Raw genomic sequence first — 22,754 nt, forward strand, 5'->3', positions numbered from 1 at the left:
CACCCAGTTACGTCTTGTGTGTTTGTCCATTCCAGGAACAGCATTCCTGACCCAGATGTTCACAAGAAGTCCCTAAGATGATTCCCCTTTCAAAGAGGATACGTGAATCTAAGCCAGTAGGGTCCTCCTCTCTGGCAGACGGACAACCCCGTCCCCAAAGCCCCACTTCCCAGACTTCCCCATGGGGGTCCCCCACACCACCCACCACTCACCAGGATGGCTTTGGCGATCTCCTGCTTGGAGCAGTTCTGGGTTCAGAGCCCCCTGAGCTGAGCTGCCTGGAAGTTCTGAATCACCTCCGGCAGGTACAGCTGATCTTCCTCCAGCAGCTGAAAGGCAAAAGTCAGGCTGTCAGTTCCTCACGAAGGGAGGGCTTCTCCACACCCGAGAGTGCAGTGGGGGGCAAGGAGGGCAGGTCTGAGTCCCTGCTCTGGTCTGAGTCATCACCCCTGGGTGAGGGATGTGGAACCGCTGCACATCTGCAAAGAGAAGGACATGGGGACAGGTGAGTCCGTCCCTGAGCACCTGGCAAGGCTATTCCAAGAGTTTTCTCCTGGATTCCAAGCCCTACTGCTGGGGAGGAGGGACATCCCAAGACTTGGGGGCTAATCCTGGCCTCCTTCAACCAGAATGTGGCTCCCCAGGCTACCAAGATGGTCAATATCCGGTTCCACTCCACCCTTTCAAAATTTAAATCTCAAAACAGATCCCAACTTTCAGAGCATGTTTAGGACCCATTTGGGCAGGGGTACAGACGTTTGGTCCGTAACACGTGGATCATCAGTCTGCGTCTCACGTGTTCTGTGTTTTAAAGGTCTCTGAGATCTCTTGATGAAGGGAGGGAGATGCTCAGAGTCCAGCCAAGAGCCTCACCCCCAAAAGGATATCCGGGCATTGGCGTAGCCAGGGGGGGGGCAGCTGCCCCCCCTAAATCCATAAGAAATAATAAGAATCTGAGGTTCTGCCAAGCGAGAGAGGGCTGAGCTGGAGGGACTCGGCTTGGCAAGGGTTAAAGGGAAGTGAGCTGCCTTCCTAGAGAGGACAGGAAGCAAGGGGGGGCCAGGTCTTCCAGAGCCAAGGCCCCTCCCTCCCCAGTCCTTTCCTGCAAGGAAGGGAGGGGGGCGTTGCTTTTTGTCTCTCCTGCAAGGGCTGCCTCGCTGCCCCTTCGTGGGATCTGGTGAGTCTCCTCTCTCTCTGGGATCTGGTGAGTCTCCTCTCTCTCTGGGATCTGGTGAGTCTCCTCTCTCTCTGGGATCTGGTGGGGGTCCCAGGGCTGCAGCAGGGGAGGGGGCCTGGGGGGGGCCTGATCTGCTCCTGCAGGGGGGGGGACCCCAAGTCAGGGAGGAGAGGGTCCTGCCAGGGAGGGGCCAGGTCTGCCACGCTCTCCTTCCTGCAGATCAGAGGATCCCAAACCCAGTTGGCCCTCCGCCCCTCCCTTTCAGAAAAGATCTCCCTTCTTCAAACAAAGGAGTCCCTGGGACTTTAACTCTGTGTGGCATCGCTCAGCCTCATTGCACAACAGAGGAAACATCTGCAAATGGTTTTCCAAAGCTGGACGAGGAGGTGGACTAGCCCCCCCCCAAAAAAAAGGTGGGAAAGAGAGGCCAGGAATAAAGAGAGGGATCCCAGGCCATAGTCTGGCTGCTGCATTGGGGACCAGTTTCCCAGTGTCTCCCAGGGCAACTCCCCACGGAGGCCACTGCAGCAATCCCCTCGCACCCAGAGCAGGGCATCCCAGGACCACATCCTCTCTCTCCCTAAAGAATTGTTGCTGGAAAACCAGCCGGAAATGGGCGCTGCTACTCACCGAGCCTCCAGGGACCTTGGCATCAATGGCTGTGTGTGTTAAGCCATCTACCTCTCTTTTAAATCAGAACGAGTGAAGGCGGTGAAGGTCCTTTGTGAGTGTCTGGAAGCGGTTGGAGGATGGATGGCGGCTAACAGATTGAGGTTGAATCCTGACAAGACAGAAGTACTGTTTTTGGGGGCAGGAGGTGAGCAGGTGTGGAGGATTCCCTGGTCCTGAATGGGGTAACTGTGCCCCTGAAGGACCAGGTGCGCAGCCTGGGAGTCATTTTGGACTCACAGCTGTCCATGGAGGCACAGGTTAACTCTGTGTCCAGGGCAGCTGTCTACCAGCTCCACCTGGTACGCAGGCTAAGACCCTACCTGCCCGCGGACTGTCTCGCCAGAGTGGTGCATGCTCTGGTTATCTCCCGCTTGGACTACTGCAATGCGCTCTACGTGGGGCTACCTTTGAAGGTTACCCGGAAACTACAACTAATCCAGAATGCGGCAGCTAGACTGGTGACTGGGAGCGGCCGCCGAGACCATATAACACTGGTCTTGAAAGACGTACATTGGCTCCCAGTACGTTTCCGAGCACAATTCAAAGTGTTGGTGCTGACCTTTAAAGCCCTAAACGGCCTCGGTCCAGTATACCTGAAGGAGTGTCTCCACCCCCATCGTTCTGCCCAGACACTGAGGTCCAGCTCCGAGGGCCTTCTGGCGGTTCCCTCACTGCGAGAGGCCAAGTTACAGGGAACAAGGCAGAGGGCCTTCTCGGTAGTGGCGCCCACCCTGTGGAACGCCCTCCCATCAGATGTCAAAGCGATAAACATCTACCTGACATTCAGAAGACATCTTTAGGCAGCCCTGTTCAGGGAAGTTTTTAATATGTGACATTTTAGTGTATCTTTCATCTTTGTTGGAAGCCGCCCAGAGTGGCTGGGGAAACCCGGCCAGATGGGCGGGGTACAAATAATAAATTATTATTATTATTATTACTAATAATAAATTACACACCTAAATTTCAAGGGAGATGTCTTTCGCCCTGCGAACATGGCCCTCAGGGGGTTGACCAGATACATTCCTGGCCCTCGGAGCAAAGAAAAAGGGACCCCACCCCAGGAGTCTGTCTGGAGAGCGGCAGAGAGTCCAAGTGCAAGAAAAGGAGACAGAAGCAGGGGAGTGGGGGTGGGGGGAGAACAACTCCTGAGGACCCCCAGGTGAGTACCCCCACTAGAGCCAAGCATCCATTATTCACAATATACAAGTGACTCCCTTGTCGGTCAGTTCTGACTTCATGCATTGACTGGAAGGCAGCAGAAACCAGACTGATTCACCTCACATTAATCCGTTCAGTTGCCTCCACATTTTGCATTGCTAGAGACATATTTCTTCTCCTCCTACTCTTCTTTCCCGCAAAAAAGATAGCTCATGGACTGGAATGCGGTGCAGTCCAGCCCTAGTTCCCAGCAAGACTCATCCATGCTTGCTCAGGGAATCTCTTTCTTCTACTGACCTACAAATTCTGTAACAGAACAATGTATTTGCTTTGTAGGATTTGCTAGAGCTTCTCATTTAGACGGACAGAACTTGGCAGAAGACCAAAGGGTTCCTTCCGATCTCTCAGAGGCTTCCTGAGAGCACAGATGGATGTGCGAGACTCAGCTGGCCATGGAGCAGGAAGAGGCCATGACATCCAAACTGGGAGCAGTGGGGGATTCTGGGAAAACTCTGTGCAGAAGATCCTGGGTGAGGAGGACACCCTCCGCTCAGAGATGCAGAGCCAGCAGTTGAGGCAGTTCTGCTGCCAGGAGGCCAAAGGACCCCGAGAGGTTTGCAGCCGACTCTACCACCTTGACCATCAGTGGCTGAAGCCAGAAAGGCACACGAAAGCTGAGATGTTGGACCTGGTGATCTTGGAGCAGTTCCTGGCTGTCCTTCCCCCGGAGATGGAGAGCTGGGTGAGGGACTGCGGAGCGGAGACCAGTTCGCAGGCGGTGGCCCTGGCCGAAGGTTTCCTCCTGAGTCAGGCAGAGGAGAGAAAGCAGGTGAGAGAGACTTTCCTCTGGATACTCCAAAGGGGCTCCAAACAGGATGGAGAACATCCCATAATGCTCTACTGTTGGCCCATCCGTTTTCTGGGAAGGCATCCATGGAATGAGATGTAACAGCCTGAATGTTTTTGTCTTTGTCATTCTTTTACTAATATTTCTCCCCATTCTCTGTTTTGAATCCTTGTTTCTTTTCAGGGAACGGATCTCTTTGCAGAAATGGACCTGGGTTCCTGTGAGACAGAGAGGCCTCCCTTGGACACCAGAGAGCGGCCACTGGGTAAGGAGGAAGGTGGTTTTTCTCCACTGGTGTCATTCTGTTGGTTTTCCAACTCATCTGAGGGTTCTTTGTCATGGCTAAAAATTGGCAGCTGTTTCTTTAATGCTTAAAAAGCTGGGTCAGCATGAGTCAGCGGCCTGCACCAGGTTGTATATATAGAGTGAGAAATGTTAGTTTGGTTGGGTTGGTTGGTTGGTGAAAGCTGGTAGTGTTGGTGTGTGTGTGAGATTTTGACCAGCTTCGACCCATCTGAAGCTGATACAGGCTCGTCTTATATTGAGCCCAAGCTGAGTAGTCCACACAGCAGAAGGATAAGCAGTATGTGCCACATTCTCAACTTTATTTCCACTCTATGCTGAGAGAATACAAACATGCATCTTGCCTCTGTGAGAGCAGAGAAGCAACCTGTCTCTCTAACAAAGAAACCGAGAGAACAGTGAAAAACAGCAAACCAGTGTACGTCACATCCAGTCTCCCATTCCCGTGGGAATCCAACAGTAACTTGGAGTGTGGAATGCAAAACAATTTCTTGTGACATGCATTCACTGCTTAGTGAGGAAGCAGAAACCAACAGTGTGTACAGTTGGTCATTCGCTTTTGCAGAAAGGCTTTTAAGAATAAAAGCAGAAAGCACTCTGCAAGGATACTCTTCTTGTGGACTCTTTTATGCCAACAAGTGTCCGAGGACCAGGCTGAGGCAACAAAGGGAGGTCAGAACATTTTATTTTTTTTACAAACATTGACAGGTTATGGGCCCAGTGTTTCTGAGCTTGTGCAGAGTGCAAAACGACTGACAGCATCTGAGCAGGGAGCTGGTGAGTCCTGGTGGTGTATGGAGCCAGTGGCTGTGCGTTGGAGCAGTTGGTGGCAAGCTGTAACTGTCTGCAGTGACGCTGGGGCAGCTAGGATCTGAGGATCAGGAAAGCACTCAGCATCGGCTACTGGAAGAGTCTGAACTCCTAGAGGACCACAGTAGGCGACTCACAGAGCAGCTACACCAGTACTCTGCAAGGATACTCTTCTCGGGGACTCTTTTATGCCAACAGAACCTTTTTTTTTTATACAAACACTGATATTCTTTTCATATTGTTTTGCGGGGAGAAAGTTGGGAACAAGGGTCCAGAGGAGGGGAGATGGGTTTTTGCACATCTAACATATGAAATGGGCACAAACCTCCAAATGCTCTCAGCAAGTAAGGCTTTCTGAAAGGCCCATCTATAGTTAGAGATGCCCTGTTTCCCCTGTGAGAGAAGCAAGCACTCCTGGCGTCCTGTTTACATTTTCTCTCTTGCAGGTGACAGAATGATGCCAGCAAAACCTCCTGATCCGCCTTTTCATGGGGGCAGAAGGGAAGCAGCGGCTGTGGAACCAGATCAGGTCAGGGGAAGCTGCCTTGTGGGGACAGAGGCCGAGGGATGGAGCAATGTCATGGACTGGTTGGGCACAGAGGAATGGTGGGAAGAAGCAGCCGGGGAACCAGGAAGGGAAGACATCTTAGAGACCAAGGAGTGGAGGTGGAGGAAGGATGAGTGATCAGAGGGAGAAGCCTGGGAAGAGGAGATGTCAGAAGCTGAAGGGGAAACAGGGCTTAGTGAGCTGGGAGACTCTGTGGCAGAATGCAGTGCAGAATCAGAGGCAGAAGAGGAAGGAGGCGAGTGGGAGAGGAAAGTCGAGAGGCAGAGGTGAGTCAGCAGAAGGAGGAGCCATCGGTGGCTCCCTCTCCTTCTGCCAGAAGCCACCCTCCCTGCTTGTCTCTCAGAGCCAGGAAACCCCCTGCGTTGCAGGAATCTCTGCTAGATTATGCAAACTTACAGACCCTCTGGGAATGAGCTGCTGTTCTCATGAGGCCCGAAACTCAGCCAAGTCTGTGAATATCGTGTTCTTGCCAAGAAAGTGTGAACTCCAGCTGTGTACTGTGGGATTTCCTACCCATAGAACTCTGACACCAGCCTTCTGAATTTTGCCAGTAGGATTCATCTGTAGTTGCAGTTTTCATGGAATCCTAGAGTTGAAAGGGACCCCAAGGGTCATCAAGTCCCACCCCCTGCGTTGCTAGGTCATCCAAGACAGATGGCCATCCAAAATTGTTGTTGTTGTTTAGTCGTGTCCGACTCTTCGTGACCCCATGGACCAGAGCACGCCAGGCACTCCTGTCTTCCACTGCCTCCCACAGTTTGGTCAGACTCATGTTTGTAGCTTCGAGAACACTGTCCAACCATCTCATTCTCTGTCGTCCCCTTCTCCTTGTACCCTCCATCTTTCCCAACATCAGGGTCTTTTCCAGGGAGTCTTCTCCTCTCATGAGGTGGCCAAAGGATTGGAGCCTCAACTTCATGATCTGTCCTTCCAGTGAACACTCTGGGCTGATTTCCTTAAGAATGGATGCGTTTGATCTTCTTGCAGTCCATGGGACTCTCAAGAGTCTTCTCCAGCACCATAACTCAAAAGCATCAATTCTTCGGTGATCAGCCTTCTTTAAGGTCCAGCTCTCACATCCATACATCACTGCTGGGGAGACCATGGCTTTAACTATACGGACCTTTGTTGGTAAGGGGATGTGTCTGCTTTTTAAGATGCTGTCTAGGTTTGCCATCGCCTTTCTCCCAAGGAGCAGGCGTCTTTTAATTTCGTGACTGCTGTCACCATCTGCAGTGATCATGGATCATGGAGTGGCCATGATCTTCGTTTTTCTGGTGTTGAGCTTCAGACTATATTTTGCGCTCTCCTCTTTCACCCTCATTAAAAGGTTCTTTAATTCCTCCTCACTTTCTGCCATCAAGGTTGTATCATCTGCATATCTGAGGTTGTTGATATTTCTTCCGGCGATCTTAATTCCGGCTTGGGATTCATCCAGCCCAGCCTTTCGCATGATGAATTCTGCATATAAGATAAATAAGCAGGGGGACAATATACAGCCTTGTCGTACTCCTTTCCCAATTTTGAACCAATCAGTTGTCCCATATCCAGTTCCAACCTGTAGCTTCTTCTCCCACATTTAGATTTCTCAGGAGACAGATGAGGTGATCAGGCATTCCCATTTCTTTAAGAACTTGCCATAGTTTGCTGTGGTCGACACAGTGAAAGGCTTTTGCATAGTCAATGAAGCAGAAGCAGATGTCTTTCTGGAACTCTCTAGCTTTCTCCATAATCCAGCGCATGTTTGCAATTTGGTCCCTAGTTCCTCTGCCTCTTCTAAATCCAGCTTGCACTTCTGGGAGTTCTCGGTCCACATACTGATTAAGCCTGCCTTGTAGAATTTTAAGCATAACCTTGCTAGTGTGTGAAATGAGTGCAATTGTGCGGTAGTTGGAGCATTCTTTGGCACTGCCCTTCTTTGGGATTGCGATGTAGACTGTTCTTCTCCAATCCTCTGGCCACTGCTGAGTTTTCCAAATTTGCTGGCATATTGAGCGTAGCACCTTAACAGCATCATCTTTTAAAATTTTAAATAGTTCAGTTGGAATATCATCACTTCCACAGGCCTTGTTATTAGCAGTGCTTTCTAAGGCCCATTTGACTTCACTCTCCAGGATGTCTGGCTCAAGGTCAGCAACCACACTACCTGGGGTGTACGAGACATCCATTTCTTTCTGGTATAGTTCCTCTGTGTATCTGTGTATTCTTGCCACCTCTTCTTGATGTCTTCTGCTTCTGTTAGGTGCTTTCCACTTTTGTCTTTTATTATGGTAATCTTTGTACGAAATGTTCCTTTCATATCTCCAATTTTCTTGAACAGATCTCTGGTTTTTCCCATTCTATTGTTTCCCTCTATTTCTTTGCATTGCTCGTTTAAGAAGGCCTTCTTGTCTCTCCTTGCTATTCTTTGGAAATCTGCATTCAGTTTCCTGTATCTTTCACTATCTCCCTCGCATTTTGCTTGCCTTCTCTCCCCCACTATTTGTAAGGCCTCGTTGGACAGCCACTTTGCTTTCTTGCATTTCCTTTTCATTGGGATGATTTTAGTTGCTGCCTCCTGTATAATGTTACGAGCCTCCATCCATAGTTCCTCAGGCACTCTGTCCACCAAATCTAAATCCTTAAACCTGTTCCTCACTTCCACTGTGTATTCATAAGGGATTTGACTTAGATTGTATCTTACCGGCCCAGTGGTTTTTCCTACTTTCTTCAGTTTAAGCTTGAATTTTGCTATAAGAAGCTGATGATCTGAGCCACAGTCAGCTCCAGGTCTTGTTTTTGCTGACTGTATAGAGCTTCTCCATCTTTGGCTGCAGAGAATATAATCAATCTGATTTTGATGCTGCCCATCTGGTGATGTCCATGTGTAGAGTCGTCTCTTGTGTTGTTGGAAAAGAGTGTTTGTGATGACCAGCTTGTTCTCTTGGCAGAACTCTATTAGCCTTTGCCCTGCTTCGTTTTGAACTCCAAGGCCAAACTTGCCAGTTGTTCCTTTTATCTCTTGACTCCCTACTTTAGCATTCCAATCCCCTATAATGAGAAGAACATCCTTCTTTGGTGTCATTTCTATAAGGTGTTGTAAGTCTTCATAGAATTGGTCATTTTCAGTTTCTTCAGCACCAGTAGTTGGTGCATAAACTTGGATTACTGTGATGTTAAAAGGTCTGCCTTGTATTCGTATCGAGATCATTCTATCATTTTTGAGATTGCATCCTAGTACAGCTTTTGCCACTCTTTTGTTGACTCTAAGGGCCACTCCATTTCTTTTACAGGATTCTTGCCCACAGTAGTAGATGTGATGGTCATCCGAACTGAATTCGCCCATTCCCGTCCATTTTAGCTCACTGATGCCCAGGATGTCAATATTTATTCTCGCCATCTCATTTTTGACCACATCCAACTTACCCAGGTTCATGGTTCTTACATTCCAGGTTCCTATGCAATATTTTTCTTTACAGCATTGGACTTTCCTTTCGCTTCCAGGCATATCCGCAACTGAGCGTCCTTTCGGCTTTAACCCAGCCGCTTCATCAGCTCTGGATCTGCTTGTACTTGTCCTCCGCTCTTCCTCAGTAGCATGTTGGATGCCTTTCGACCTGAGGGGCTCATCTTCCAGCGTCATAACTTTTATATGCCTGTTGTCTTTGTCCATGGAGTTTTCTTGGCAGGGATACTGGAGTGGCTTGCTGGTTCCTGCTCCAGGTGGATCATGTTTGGTCAAAACTCTCCACTATGACCTGTCCATCTTGGGTGGCCCTGCACCACATAGCTCATAGCTTTTCTGAGTTATTCAAGCCCCTTCGCCATGGCAAGGCAGTGATCCATGAAGGGGGCCATCCAAAATAGGCTTATATTATTTCTAGACTGATCACTGAATGCAAAAATTGGTTTCTAAGCAGTGGACAAATGAGAACAAATAGTGGCCTGGATTCACCTAACCAGCGCCATCCGCTGGAAAATGGAGCCTGCCCCCCATTCCTCCCCTCCCCCTCTCCATGCCCCCATGAACCCCTTGAATTTGGCCCTAGGGCATTGGGAGGGAACCTCCCCAGAACAACTCACGAGGAGAGGAGAAAGTGGATCCTTCCATCGGGGAAACTGGAATGCTTGCGTAGGCAGAGTGACTTGAAAACCACAAGGTGGAGTACCACCTATTTGCACAAAGACGGATACCCATAATTAAAAGGCAGAATAAAATAAGCATCCATAAATAAAATGTGCAGCTAGCAATCCTATTGAAACAACACCGCAACCCAGCCAGATGGGCGGGGTATAAATAATAAATTATTATTATTATTATTATTTACAGGAAGGAAACAACAGCATTGTGTAGCAGATCATATTTCTGCTGTCTCAGAGGAGGACATTTCCCTTTTTCTTTTAGGGTCCAGTCTGCTTGGAAGATGTCACCATTCGTTTCACGGACGAGGAGTGGGCGTTCCTGGATCCTGACCAGAGAGCTCTGCATAAGGACGTCATGGAGGAGACTCGTGGGATCGTGGCCTCTCTTGGTAAGGCTCCCTGTGGGATCATCATATCAGCCTGGAAATTCAACACATACCTCTATGGAACCAACCTCATATATTTTCACAGAGCTCAACAGTGCCCCCTATAACACCTGGGAACCTAACACCCCCACAATAAACAGTAACTTACAGTTTTTTCTTTGAACAATCTTCCTCAAATTATTCCTTTTCCTACCACGATCAGGCTGGTCTGAACTGCCCAGGCCATCTTCAATGTCAGCTTCAGAATTGTTAGGAAAGATAAGTTGTGAGCTTTAGAGCTTACAGGGTTAACAGCTCAGAATGTCCTGCATCTGGGGAGGAGCTTTCTCAACATCCGGGAAAGCTGTTTCTTCGTTCTTTCTGACTTTCGTTTTCTGCTGAGACATGGAAGACGCAACGTCTGCATCTTCCGATGGTTTATCTTGCTGTACATACAATAAAGCTTTCTTATTTAGAGGAACAGCAGTGTATTGGACTCTGAGTTCTGCAAGCTCACACACACAAGCAGCACTCACTGTGCCGCTCTGCTACAAGTCCAGGAAATGTGGAGCTTCAGGTTTTCTGTTTTTGTTTTTGCTCCTGTCAGTCTTGGGTTGACCAAAGAAACAACTGACAATGGAGATGGAGGGGATGCCATGGTTGGGCCAAACAAAATTCATCCCAGAGAGCTGTGGAAACGTACCGGACACCACATACGTAGCTTCAGGTTTTCTGGTTTTGTATTTGCTCCTGTCAGTCTTGGGTTGATCAAAAACATTAGGAAGAACTTCCTGACAGTAAGAGCTGTTTGACAGTGGAATTTGCTGCCAAGGAGTGTGGTGGAGTCTCCTTCTTTGGAGGTCTTTAAGCAGAGGCTTGACAGCCATATGTCAGGAGTGCTCTGATGGTGTTTCCTGCTTGGCAGGGGGTTGGACTCGATGGCCCTTGTGGTCTCTTCCAACTCTATGATTCTATGAAAGAAATGACTGACAATGGAGATGGAGGGGATGCCATGGTTGGGCCAAACAAAATTCATCCCAGAGAAGAGCTAGACTTATTGAATCTCAGGTAGTAGTAGCAGTGATGATGATGATGATGATGATGATGATGAAGATGGTTTACAAACTTAATCTTTTCCAGAACAGAACTGTTCTCAAATCAATGTAACACTGTAGTAGAATCATAGAATCATAGAGTTGGAAGAGACCACAAGGGCCATCGAGTCCAACCCCCTGCCAAGCAGGAAACACCATCAGAGCACTCCTGACATATGGTTGTCAGGCCTCTGCTTAAAGACCTCCAAAGAAGGAGACGCCACCACACTCCTGGGCAGCAAATTCCACTGTCGAACAGCTCTTACTGTCAGGAAGTTCTTCCTAATGTTTAGGTGGAATCTTCTTTCTTGTAGTTTGGATCCATTGCTCCGTGTCCGCTTCTCTGGAGCAGCAGAAAACAACCTTTCTCCCTCCTCTATGCGACATCCTTTTATATATTTGAACATGACTATCATATCACCCCTTAACCTCCTCTTCTCCAGGCTAAACATGCCCAGCTCCCTTAGCCGTTCCTCATAAGGCATCGTTTCCAGGCCTTTGACCATTTTGGTTGCCCTCCTCTGGACACGTTCCAGTTTGTCAGTGTCCTTCTTGAATTGTGGTGCCCAGAACTGGACACAGTACTCCAGGTGAGGTCTGACCAGAGCAGAATACAGTGGCATTATTACTTCCCTTGATCTAGATGCTATACTCCTATTGATGCAGCCCAGAATTGCATTGGCTTTTTTAGCTGCCACGTCACACTGTTGGCTCATGTCAAGTTTGTGGTCAACCAAGACTCCTAGATCCTTTTCACATGTACTGCTCTCAAGCCAGGTGTCACCCATCTTGTATTTGTGCCTCTCATTTTTTTTGCCCAAGTGCAATACTTTACATTTCTCCCTGTTAAAATTCATCTTGTTTGTTTTGGCCCAGTTCTCTAATCTGTCAAGGTCATTTTGAAGTGTGATCCTGTCCTCTGGGGTGTTAGCCACCCCTCCCAGTTTGATGTCATCTGCAAATTTGATCAGGATGCCCTTGAGTCCATCATCCAAGTCGTTGATAAAGATGTTGAATAAGACCGGGCCCAAGACAGAACCCTGTGGCACCCCACTAGTCACTCTTCTCCAGGATGAAGAGGAACTATTGATGAGCACTCTTTGGGTTCGGTCAGTCAGCCAGTTACAAATCCAAGCCAGTTACAAATCCAAATAATAATATTTTTTATTTATACCCTGCCCATTTGGCTGGGTTGCCCAAGCCACTCTGGGCAGATTCCAACACATATATAAACATGAAACATAAATAATAGTCTGATCCCATATAAATAGAACATTAACTTTAAAGTGAACTTCTCCTAGTAGCCAAAATTGTGGAAACCTTTTGTGAAAAGTGTATTTCTGAGGTTTGATGGCTCATAACACCACTTTTGTGTGGAGTAATACCATAAAATTATATAGCAATGAAGGATAATCTAATGAAGAATGTAATGAAAGAACTTTTATGAAGGAGTATTTATGAGAACAGCAGTCATACCCATTGGCAACCTTTAGCTTTAATTAAGGCCTTACAATGCCTTCCCATGATATGAACCAAGTTTTTAGTACTGCAGCTGTAATAAAGTGAAACCAAGATTAAATTATTGCCTCTGTTAATTGGACTTTATTGCTGGGTTGCTTCTGACTAACAAGTTTCTTTAGTCGGCTCCATAGATTTCTGATTGGGTTAAAGTTTGGGCTATTCCCAGGCCATTCCGGCAGTGAAATATCTTTATCTTGAAAGCACCTTTTGCACACAGCAGCAACACGACATGGAGCGGAATCCTGTTGAAATAGAAAATAGAATATATATGTGTGTGTGTGTGTGTGTGTGTGTGTGTGTGTGTGTGATGTTTCCAAGGGGTTGCTCGAGAGCAAGCAGGCAAATATATCCCTGCTTAGCTGTGAAGCCTTGCTTTTGCTGCCAAAATAAACCTTATCCATCCGGAGCGCCACTCTCCCGTGGCTGGCTCAGTCGTTGGCAGAATCCGTGAGTGGGCGGTTCCTAAACTTTCCCCAGCAAAGCAGCTTCTTGACTCCCAGTCTGCACCTCCCCTCTCTGCGCGGATGCTTTCTGCGCAAGGAGGGTGTGGGTAACAGAGGACCCCTCTCCTCCCCACTTTGCCCAGGCAAGTTGTCCTGGCACTGTCTTGCCTCTTCCGACTCCTGCAGCGCCGCTCCACTGGAGGCGTCTTTATTCTCCTCCGTTGAAGAGGAGCTGCTTCCCACGATCCCTGGAGGCTCTCTGTAATCCATTCGGCTTTTCCTCTCTCCCTCCTGAACCGAGGGCAGTTCCCTGACAACGTGCTTCAGCATCTGGGAAAAGATCACCTGAGGAACGCTTCAGTTTGCGCGCAAGTCTTTCATTTATGCATTTTAGGGCATTTACATCCCCATTAATGATGTAAATTTTGCCCACACCTTTTGCTGCCATACAACCCCAGATCAACACAATATCTGAGTGTTTCGTGGTCGGTGTAATGCAAGTGGATGTAAATCTTATCTGATTCTTCTCCTCGTGTATGTTATGCCATCACTACCAAGCAATGAGATTTGGGTCTCATTGCTCCAAATAACACTGTTCCATTGTTCAGCTGTCCAGTTAACATGGGTTTAATCTTTTCAACCTTTGCTTGTGAGATGACAATGGCTTATTCCTTAGAATTATAACATTTTGACCAGTCCTTGCACTCAACTTCACATTAAATTGCGCCATGTCATCTTGTATACACCCAGATGATTTTCTTCTGTCATGTAGGGACAGTCTCTCCACTCGTCCATCGTTACTTGCCTTTGTGCACCTTTCCCTGCCTTTACCGGTCTGATTTTATAGTGACTAAGTCTCCTGATACCTCTTCAAAAATATATAATGGCCAGTCTGGTTAAGTTTTTCCTTATCTTTCATCAGTTTCTTCATAACTGTAGCATTGTTCATTAAACAGTACAATTTTACATCGCTTTCTGGATGACCAGTCAACTCTTTGTGCCATTTCTATAATTTTATTATGTTTTACAAGAACACAAAAAAAACCAACCACAAAAAGACACACAGTCAACCTAAGCAAGTTGTGCTTCCTTTTTCTGGTTATTTGGCTATAACATTAGATAGAATATGGGTAAATGAACAATTTCCGTTGATACATAATTGTATGATATTACTCCAAAAGAAGCAGTGTTATGAGCCATCAAACCTCTGAAATACACTTTTCTGCAAAAGTCTTCCACAATTTTGGCCACTACTCTATAGCAAACAAAGCAGCAGTCAACAACTCAACAAAATCTGATAATAAATATGTTGGTTATTGACAAACAACAAAGGTAAGAAACACACACTGAACTCCCTTAATTTCTTCTCCATTTGTTCTTGAGGCTCTAATCCCTTTTTGTCCCCATTGCAGATTATGATGAAATCAAGAACAAAGGTGACCACGATAAAATCCCCAGAGAGGAAAAGCCACGTGAAAATTTGGAGTGTGGAGAAAGCTGCAGTCAGCGCTCCCATTCCACTTCCCATCAACAAAATATCCTTGGAAAGAAACTCTATCAGTGTGTGGAAAGTGGAAAGAGCTTCAGTTCGAGCTCGGATCTCACTAAGCATCAGAGAATTCATACAGGGGAGAAACCCTATCAGTGCATGGAATGTGGAAAGAGCTTCAGTCAGGGCTCCTCTCTCACTAGGCATCAGAGAATTCATACAGGGGAGAAACCCTATCAGTGCGTGGAATGTGGAAAGAGCTTCAGTAGGAGCACCGATCTCACTTCCCATCAGAGAATTCATACAGGGGAGAAACCCTATCAGTTTGCGGAATGTGGAAAGAGCTTCAGTAAGAGCTCCAAACTCACTTCCCATCAAAGAAGTCATACTGGGGAGAAACCCTATCAGTGTGTGGAATGTGGAAAGAGCTTCACTTATAGCTCCAAACTCACTTCGCATCAAAGAATTCATACTGGGGAGAAACCGTATCAGTGTGTGGAATGTGGAAAGAGCTTCAGTCACAGCTCTGATCTCACTTCCCATCAAAGAATTCATACTGGGGAGAAACCCTATCAGTGTGTGGAATGTGGAAAGAGCTTCAGGAAGAGCTCCTCTCTCACTTCCCATCAAAGAATTCATACTGGGGAGAAACCCTATCAGTGTGTGGAATGTGGAAAGAGCTTCACTGAAAGCTCCACTCTCACTTCGCATCAAAGAATTCATACTGGGGAGAAACCCTATCAGTGTGTGGAATGTGGAAAGAGCTTCGTTCATAGCTCCAAACTCACTTCCCATCAAAGAATTCATACTGGGGAGAAACCCTATCAGTGTGTGGAATGTGGAAAGAGCTTCAGTAAGAGTTCCTATCTCACTTCGCATCAAAGAATTCATACAGGGGAGAAACTCTATCAGTGTGTGGAATGTGGAAATAGCTTCAGTCAGAGCTCCCATCTCACTAGGCATCAGAGAATTCATACAGGGGAGAAACCCTATCAGTGCGTGGAATGTGGAAAGAGCTTCAGTAGGAGCACCGATCTCACTTCCCATCAGAGAATTCATACATTGGAGAAACCCTATCAGTGTGTGGAATGTGGAAAGAGCTTCGTTCATAGCTCCAAACTCACTTCCCATCAAAGAATTCATACAGGGGAGAAACCCTATCAGTGTGTGGAATGTGGAAAGAGCTTCACTGATAGCTCCAATCTCACTTCCCATCAAAGAATTCATACAGGGGAGAAACCCTATCAGTGTGTGGAATGTGGAAAGAGCTTCAGTCAGAGCCACAATCTCACTTCCCATCACAGAATTCATACAGGGGAGAAACCCTATCAGTGTGTGGAATGTGGAAAGAGCTTCAGTCACAGCCAGAATCTCACTTCCCATAGAAGAATTCATACAGGGGAGAAACCCTATCAGTGTGTGGAATGTGGAAAGAGCTTCAGTCAGAGCTCTGTTCTCACTTCCCATCAAAGAATTCATACAGGGGAGAAACCCTATCAGTGTGTGGAATGTGGAAAGAGCTTCACTGAAAGCTCCACTCTCACTTCGCATCAAAGAATTCATACAGGGGAGAAACCCTATCAGTGTGTGGAATGTGGAAAGAGCTTCAGTCAGAGCTCTTATCTCACTTCCCATCAGAGAATTCATACAGGGGAGAAACCCTATCAGTGTGTGGAATGTGGAAATAGCTTCAGTCAGAGCTCCCATCTCACTTCCCATCAGAGAATTCATACAGGGGAGAAACCCTATCAGTGTGTGGAATGTGGAAAGAGCTTCAGTACGAGCTCGGATCTCACTAAGCATCAGAAAATTCATTCAGGGGAGAAAACATATTAGTGTGTGGAATGTGGAAAGAGCTTCTGGAGGAGTTCCAATCTCACTTTCCATCAAAGAATCTATACAAAGGTCGGAAAAACCATTAAACATGTTTAGGAACCAGACAAATCTCCACCTTTGGCTGATTAACATTGGTTTTGTGTTTTTATCTTGTGTTTTTATGTTGTAACATTCCTGAGACCTGTGGGTGTAGGGACTAGGCACCAACTCTTAAAGCCCATGGGGTCTTTGTCCCCCAATAAAATATCTGAGGGGGCCACGCCCCAGGGTTCCCCCCCCAAACACAACCTTTTATTCTTCCACAACTTGCCATACAATTTCTCTTTGAATTTTCCCTCAATAAATAAATAAATAAATAATGTACACAGGTCACAAGAAAATCAAAATACAAGAAATTACAAAGGTGGACAGGTCCCATATTTGCAGGCCAAACGCAAAAGTTGCTTTGAAGCAGGGTTTCCCAAACTTTGGTTCCCAGCAGCTCCTGGACTACAGTTTCCATCATCCCTTTCCATTAGTCCTGCTAGCTAGGGATGATGGGAGTTGTAGTCCAAAAACAGCTGGAGACCCATGTTTGCTCTAAAGGGAAGGTAGGCTGGCCCTGTGACACCCTCTGCTGGCTAATTGGAATTTATAGATCACAAAACTGAGGTTTATCGGCACTTGAACCTCTAGGGAGCTTCTAGGTGTTTTCTGCACCACCTAGAGTACCCACAGAATTGTGGCTTCTACTGGCAACACACATAGGAGAACAAATGAAAGACAAACACAATGGACAGGAAAAAACCTTGAAAGGATGATACCAAATGGACACAGGTAGGGGAGATGGAATGCTAGAAGTGTTCTCTGGGGCAAGGGGAGCTGCTGGAAATTGAACTACGGGCTCAAAATATTACTTTTTTTAAAAAATCACTGCCATTATAGGCATTGCCATTCAAATGATGTGCATGTATCATGTGATTGATTGTGTAAGGAGGGCCTTACCTGGCCCCCCCACCAATATTTTATTCAAGTCAGCATCACTGCTTGAGAAGTTCAGGATGTCTGAATGCAGGGTCAGGACACCCATGGAGACAAGTTATGTGAAACATAGTCAGCAAGTAGAATGCGCTGAGTTCAAAAATGCTGAGATTTTTCAGTCAGCTCTGGGTAGTCTGTTGTATCTGTCCCAGTGGAGCAGACCAGACATTGCTTTTGCTACCAATCTGCTCAGCAGGGAAGCTACAAACCCGAGTGTGAGTGCCTGGAATGGTATTTCTGTCTCCAACTGTCAGCTAAAGGTGACGCAAAGCTGATGTGCAGGACAGATAGCAATTAGGCGAATCTGGCTAACAGGAAGTCCGTATCTGAGATGGTGGTAAGGTTTGGGGACTCTTTGGTTGGGTGGAAGTCCCGGTGTGCTGGTTCCGGGGGTTAATCAAGAGGCAAGGTCCAAGTCCAGCCCGTGGTCGATGAAGCAATATGAAGGCAGTCCCTTAAAGTTGAAGCTGTGTGCAGGGCAGGGTTCAGGGAGGGACTGACAACTACCAACGTTGCCCCCGCAACTTGCGACTGGGGCTGGCTGCCTTTTATATGTCCCAAGGCATAGGGTGGCCCTGATCCTCAGATGACTCGCCTCTCCTGGCCAGGAGGCGAGCACTCTTCCTGCGGGAACTTAATTCCCTCCGCCTCTCTGCCCTGAGCCTCTGCAGCTCAGGAGAGGCTGGAGGGGTACCGGACCCAGAGGCAACCCCAGCTTCCTCTGACGGGGCTGAGAGTGGAGCACCTGCAGGCAATGGGTCCTCCATCACCTCAGGAGCCAGAGCAGACTCAGCTGGTGCCTGCACCTGAGGATCCAGCACAGGTGAGGACCCTTCAGGCTCATGCCCCAACCCTGGCTCAGCTGGTTCTGGAGACGAGGAATCCTGTGCAGGTTGGGATTCCTTAGGTTCAGCATCTGAATCTGCATCCCAGGCTATCACACCCGGAAGCAAAGTCTCATTGCACTTTCCTTTACTAAAGCTGAATTCAGTGCGCTGTCTGAGCTTTGCAGGGAATTGGAATTCTATGTTTGGTTCAAGAAATCTGCAGGGATTGTTGTTTGCCTGTCACGGTGTGGGAGGACAATCAACCCTGTCTGAAGTTGGCAGAGTCTGGGCAGTTTAAGGCCAGAACCAAACACCTAGACATGCGTTTCCAGAATGTGTGTCAGAGTATCCACTTAGGCTTGGTGAGATTGCAGTACTGTCCAAGCCAGAAGAACCTGCCAGATGGGGTCATGAAACCTTTGAGCTTTCAGCATCATGGGGAGTTCTGTAAAGGTCTGTGTTTGGGGTAAGTGGTGAAACTTACGAGCCCCCAGCAGTGCAGGACGAGAGGGGGTGTGATGGGGAATCAGAGCTTACAGGGTTAACAGCTCGGGAACCCATCGTCCTGCCTGTTCTGCGGAGGAGCTTTCTCCAACTTCTGGAGAAGCTGTTTCTTTGTTCTGTCTGACTTTCGCTTTTGCTGCCAAGCAAGGAAGCAAGATAACTGCTGTCTCGGATGGTTTGTTTATTTTTACTGTTCTGCTGTAAATAAAGCTGCTAGTTTAGAACAACAGCATGTGGACTCTTTATCTTCTGCAAGCTTATACAGTAAGCGGCTAGCGCTGTGCACACTCTGCTACAAGTCCAGAAAGCTGAATGGAACACAGGGAAGTATGCCAGACTCCACAACACTTTGCACCTCCAAGGAGTCTTCACCCAACTGGTGGATCAGACCCTTCTTGATGTAAATATGGTGAACCAGTTCCATCTTCCACAAAGGTTTGCCTTAGCCTTTGTACTGGAACAGCTAGTGACCACATCTGCGCAGATCATCCTGGTGTTTGGACTCTGCCCAAACTTTTCACAGGAAAAACTTCCCACTGCTTCAAACACAGCAGTGCCGCCTGCTGGTTGCAGTGATGGTTGGGATGACGTGGCAGCCAACTCCCCTTGCTCCTCCTCCTTTGGAGATTTTACCCCCTGAACAGGAAACACCCCAATCGTGCACTCTTCCTCCAAAAGCCTCCCTTTTGTGGAGCTTTCGGTTTCAGGAACACATCCCTGCATGGTCTGGGATACTGTTTCAGCTTTCCCCGGGGTGTAACTTCTGGCAGTCTGCTCAGCAGCCCCCGCCATCTTGAAGTGTCCATCATGTGATGCAGCTTTAATTCCTAGTACACCAGTCACCTAAAATTACTGATGTGTTAACCAAGCTAAATCTGATGGGTGCTAACCCTGTAGACACACCAATGACAACAGGTTATCAGGCAGATGACACTGAAGGAGCATTTTCTGGCACTACACTGTACAGAAGTGTGGTAGGCAAACTAAATTTCATTGCCAGATGTTCAAGACGTGATATTGCAGTTAGCTGTAACTTGCTAAGCAGACAAGTCAACAATCCTACTGTTAAGGATTGGAAAGCTCTGAAACACATAGCACACTATTTGAAAGGCACTATGCATTACAGGCTGACATTTAACAATCAGAAGTCTGGTGGTCTTGAGATATTTGCTGATGCGAGTTTTGGAAGTGACACTACAGACAGGAAAAGCACATCTGGAGTTTGCTATATGTACAACCAGGGTCTATTTGATTGGTCGTACATGAAGCAAACAACAGTAAGTTTAAGTTCTTGTGAAGCTGAACTGAATGCATTGTTTTATTCACTTGTGGATTGTGAATGGTTGCAGGGGCGCCGACTTATAAAAAATATTGGGGGAGCCCGCGAAAGCTCATGAATAATAAATAAGCTCATGAATATGCCGATAAAGTGGCGCCGCCTCCTCGTGAGCAAATAGGGGAGAGCGTGCTGCGCCTATTAATCAGCTCCGAAGGAAATTGGGTGGAGCTTTTGCTTGGGAGGGAGGGCAGGAGGCATGCAGCCCGACCCTGTGCATTTTGGGCTGGGGGAGGGGCGGCGGTGGCGCTCTGCTGGAGGGGCGCCCGAGATTATTGGGGGGGCGGAGCCCCCCCAAACGAACTTTTGAGGGGCCTCGGGCGCCCTCAGGCCCCATGGAGTCGGCGCCTATGAATGGTTGTTACAGTTGTGTAAAGACATGAGAATTCCTGTCAAATGTCCAATTCAGATAATGACTTCTGAAGGTAGTAAGCAAAGCACGAAGCACTTGCAATTGAAGCTGCAACATACTAGAGAATGTGTTGAGAAAGGACTCGTAACGGTGTCCTACATGCCAGGTAATGAAATTCCTGATGATTTATTGTCCAAGGTTGTTCCGAAGGATCAACACTGTACCTATGTACAGAAATTGGGTTTGTACTGATAATGTACTGACACGCTGCCCAGTGGTGTTCACAGAAAGGGGGAGGATGTTAGTTTCTGTTTCTCACTGCAGCTGTGTGGAGTCCCAGGACTCTGTTTAGATTCCAGAGACCTTGCAGTCTCACGGGAAAGGGAGGCGGGATGTGACGTTAGTGGTTTCCTGTTTCCTTTGTTCCTTTGTTCAGTTGCTCTCTGCTTTCATAGAGAGAGGATGTCTTTTCTGTTCTGCGTAGTTTAGAAATAAAACCCTTTACAATCTAACCAAACCTCTTGTCTCTTCCCTGTGCTGGGAACCCTGCTGGATAGAATGTGCTTGAGGCCTTATCAAAGGCTCAGGTCACTAAACACGTCGGAGGCGATTTCCAAGGCTCAGCTCGGAGGAAGATGAGGCCTTATCGGCTTGGCCGAGCCGAGATTCCGACAAAGATTCACAAAATGTTTAGGGGTATGCGTACCCCTTCGTGCCCCCCAGAAAAAAGCACTGGATCTAAACATCAACTTTTTCCTTTTACAAACATTTTATTGGTTTGGAATGAATCATAGAATTATAGAGTTGAAAGGGACCCCAAGGGACATCTAGTCCAGTCCTCTGAATGCAAGAAACTCAGCTAAAGCATTCATGACAGAATGAACCACGCACATCACAAACACAATAACAACAGTTATGTAGAAGTGTCCATGTACTGTTCAAGTAGGAACCAAGACGGGTGACCAGTGGGATGAATAAATGTTTACTCCCAGCATCTATTGCTTAAACCAAAGGGAAGCACTATCTCCATATTGATGCACTGGGAAGGGGGTGGGGAGACTGCCTGCTAATGGAAGAAGAAGAAGAAGAAGAAGAAGAAGAAGAAGAAGAAGAAGAAGAAGAAGAAGAGGAGGAGGAGGAGGAGGAGGAGGAGGAGTTTGGATTTGATATCCCGCTTTATCACTACCCTAAGGAGTTTCAAAGCGGCTAACATTCTCCTTTCCCTTCCTTCCCCACCACAAACACTCTGTGAGTTGAGTGAGGCTGAGAGACTTCAGAGAAGTGTGAGTAGCCCAAGGTCACCCAGCAGCTGCATGTGGAGGAGCAGGGAAGCGAACCCGGTTCACCAGATTACGAGTCCACCGCTCTTAACCACTACACCACGCTGGCTGATGTTGTTTCATTCCCCCTCTTTTTTTTGTTAGAGTGTATATTAATTTCCCAATAAAAAACCTCCAATTAACATATCAAATCATAATCCAATAAAAATAAAATAAAAAAGATCAAATTGTATTCCGAATTGTAATTTTGATTGGGCAGGGTCCTGAGGGCAAGGCAGAGCTGCCAGGAGGCCAGTACAGTGGTACCTCTGGTTATGAACGCTTCAGGTTACAAACGCTTCAGGTTACGAACTCCGCTAACCCAGAAGTCGCTGTTTCTGGTTGTGAACCTTGCCCCAGGATGTGAACGGAAATTGTGCACAGGAGGCTTGTGCACAGTGGGAGGCCCCATTAGCGAAAGCGTGCCTCAGAATAAGAGGCTTAAGAACGGACCTCTGGAACAAATTAAGTTCGTAACCAGAGGTACCACTGTATTCAGTTTCGAGGTATGGGGTTGGGGGGGGGGAATTCTCCTTGTGATTTCAAGAACGGAGCCTCATACTAAATCCCCAATCAGTAGGACTTCATTCAGTAATGCATTACATCTCTATTAGGACACAGACTATACAGCATAGGCAAAGTATGCATAATCTTAGCTGTTCATCCTTTACCCAACCACTTTCTGCCTCGTCTGCACTTCACCATCTCTCATCAAGCCATAGTTCATGAAGAACACTAACCCAACCCATTTGATTTTAGTATCTGTGTCAGAACCCTCCTTGTACCTTATCTGGAGTTGTTTTTCTCTTTAACAATCGGCCATTAATTTCCCCTTTAACTGGTTTTTACTAGTCTTGTGGTCAGTTCCCATTCCTGTGTATGTTACGCTGGCCTCACTTATTAATGGGCCTAACCTGGGTCATTTTTTCGGCCAGAACTTGCTGGAACTCAGTTCTGGCCCCTCTTGGGTGGGTGCCATTGCCATCCTAAG

The 22,754-nt window shown here is 47.3% G+C and overlaps 2 protein-coding genes and 1 long non-coding RNA gene across 3 annotated transcripts in view; 2 read left to right on the forward strand and 1 right to left on the reverse strand.

Moving 5' to 3' along the window:
- Positions 1 to 22,754, forward strand: part of LOC310705066 (uncharacterized protein) — a 137,372-nt gene that overhangs the window by 70,325 nt on the left and 44,293 nt on the right. The window lies entirely within an intron of this gene.
- Positions 1 to 22,754, reverse strand: part of LOC310705432 — a 28,236-nt gene that overhangs the window by 3,248 nt on the left and 2,234 nt on the right. Inside the window, exon 2 of the long non-coding RNA XR_014525275.1 lies at positions 213 to 329. This is a non-coding gene — a long non-coding RNA (uncharacterized lncRNA). The remainder of the gene's footprint in view (positions 1 to 212; positions 330 to 22,754) is intronic.
- On the forward strand, positions 1,888 to 18,983 carry LOC310705073 (uncharacterized protein). The gene is made up of 6 exons (XM_083499420.1): positions 1,888 to 1,994; positions 3,344 to 3,836; positions 4,038 to 4,119; positions 5,414 to 5,496; positions 9,920 to 10,046; positions 14,493 to 18,983. Exons 2-6 carry the CDS (start codon positions 3,435 to 3,437, stop codon positions 16,403 to 16,405), a joined length of 2,607 nt encoding a protein of 868 aa, XP_083355546.1. The 5' UTR covers positions 1,888 to 1,994; positions 3,344 to 3,434; the 3' UTR covers positions 16,406 to 18,983.

Source organism: Podarcis liolepis, assembly GCF_965112155.1.
Source record: "Podarcis liolepis genome assembly, chromosome: 4".
Taxonomy (NCBI): Eukaryota; Metazoa; Chordata; class Lepidosauria; order Squamata; family Lacertidae; genus Podarcis; species Podarcis liolepis.

Coding starts and splice junctions, on each gene's coding strand:
- LOC310705073 (XM_083499420.1), top strand. CDS start 3,435: ATGGATGTGCGAGACTCAGCTGGCCATGGAGCAGGAAGAGGCCATGAC. Junction 3,837..4,037: donor AGGCAGAGGAGAGAAAGCAG/GTGAGAGAGACT, acceptor GTTTCTTTTCAG/GGAACGGATCTCTTTGCAGA. Junction 5,497..9,919: donor CGGCTGTGGAACCAGATCAG/GTCAGGGGAAGC, acceptor TTTTTCTTTTAG/GGTCCAGTCTGCTTGGAAGA.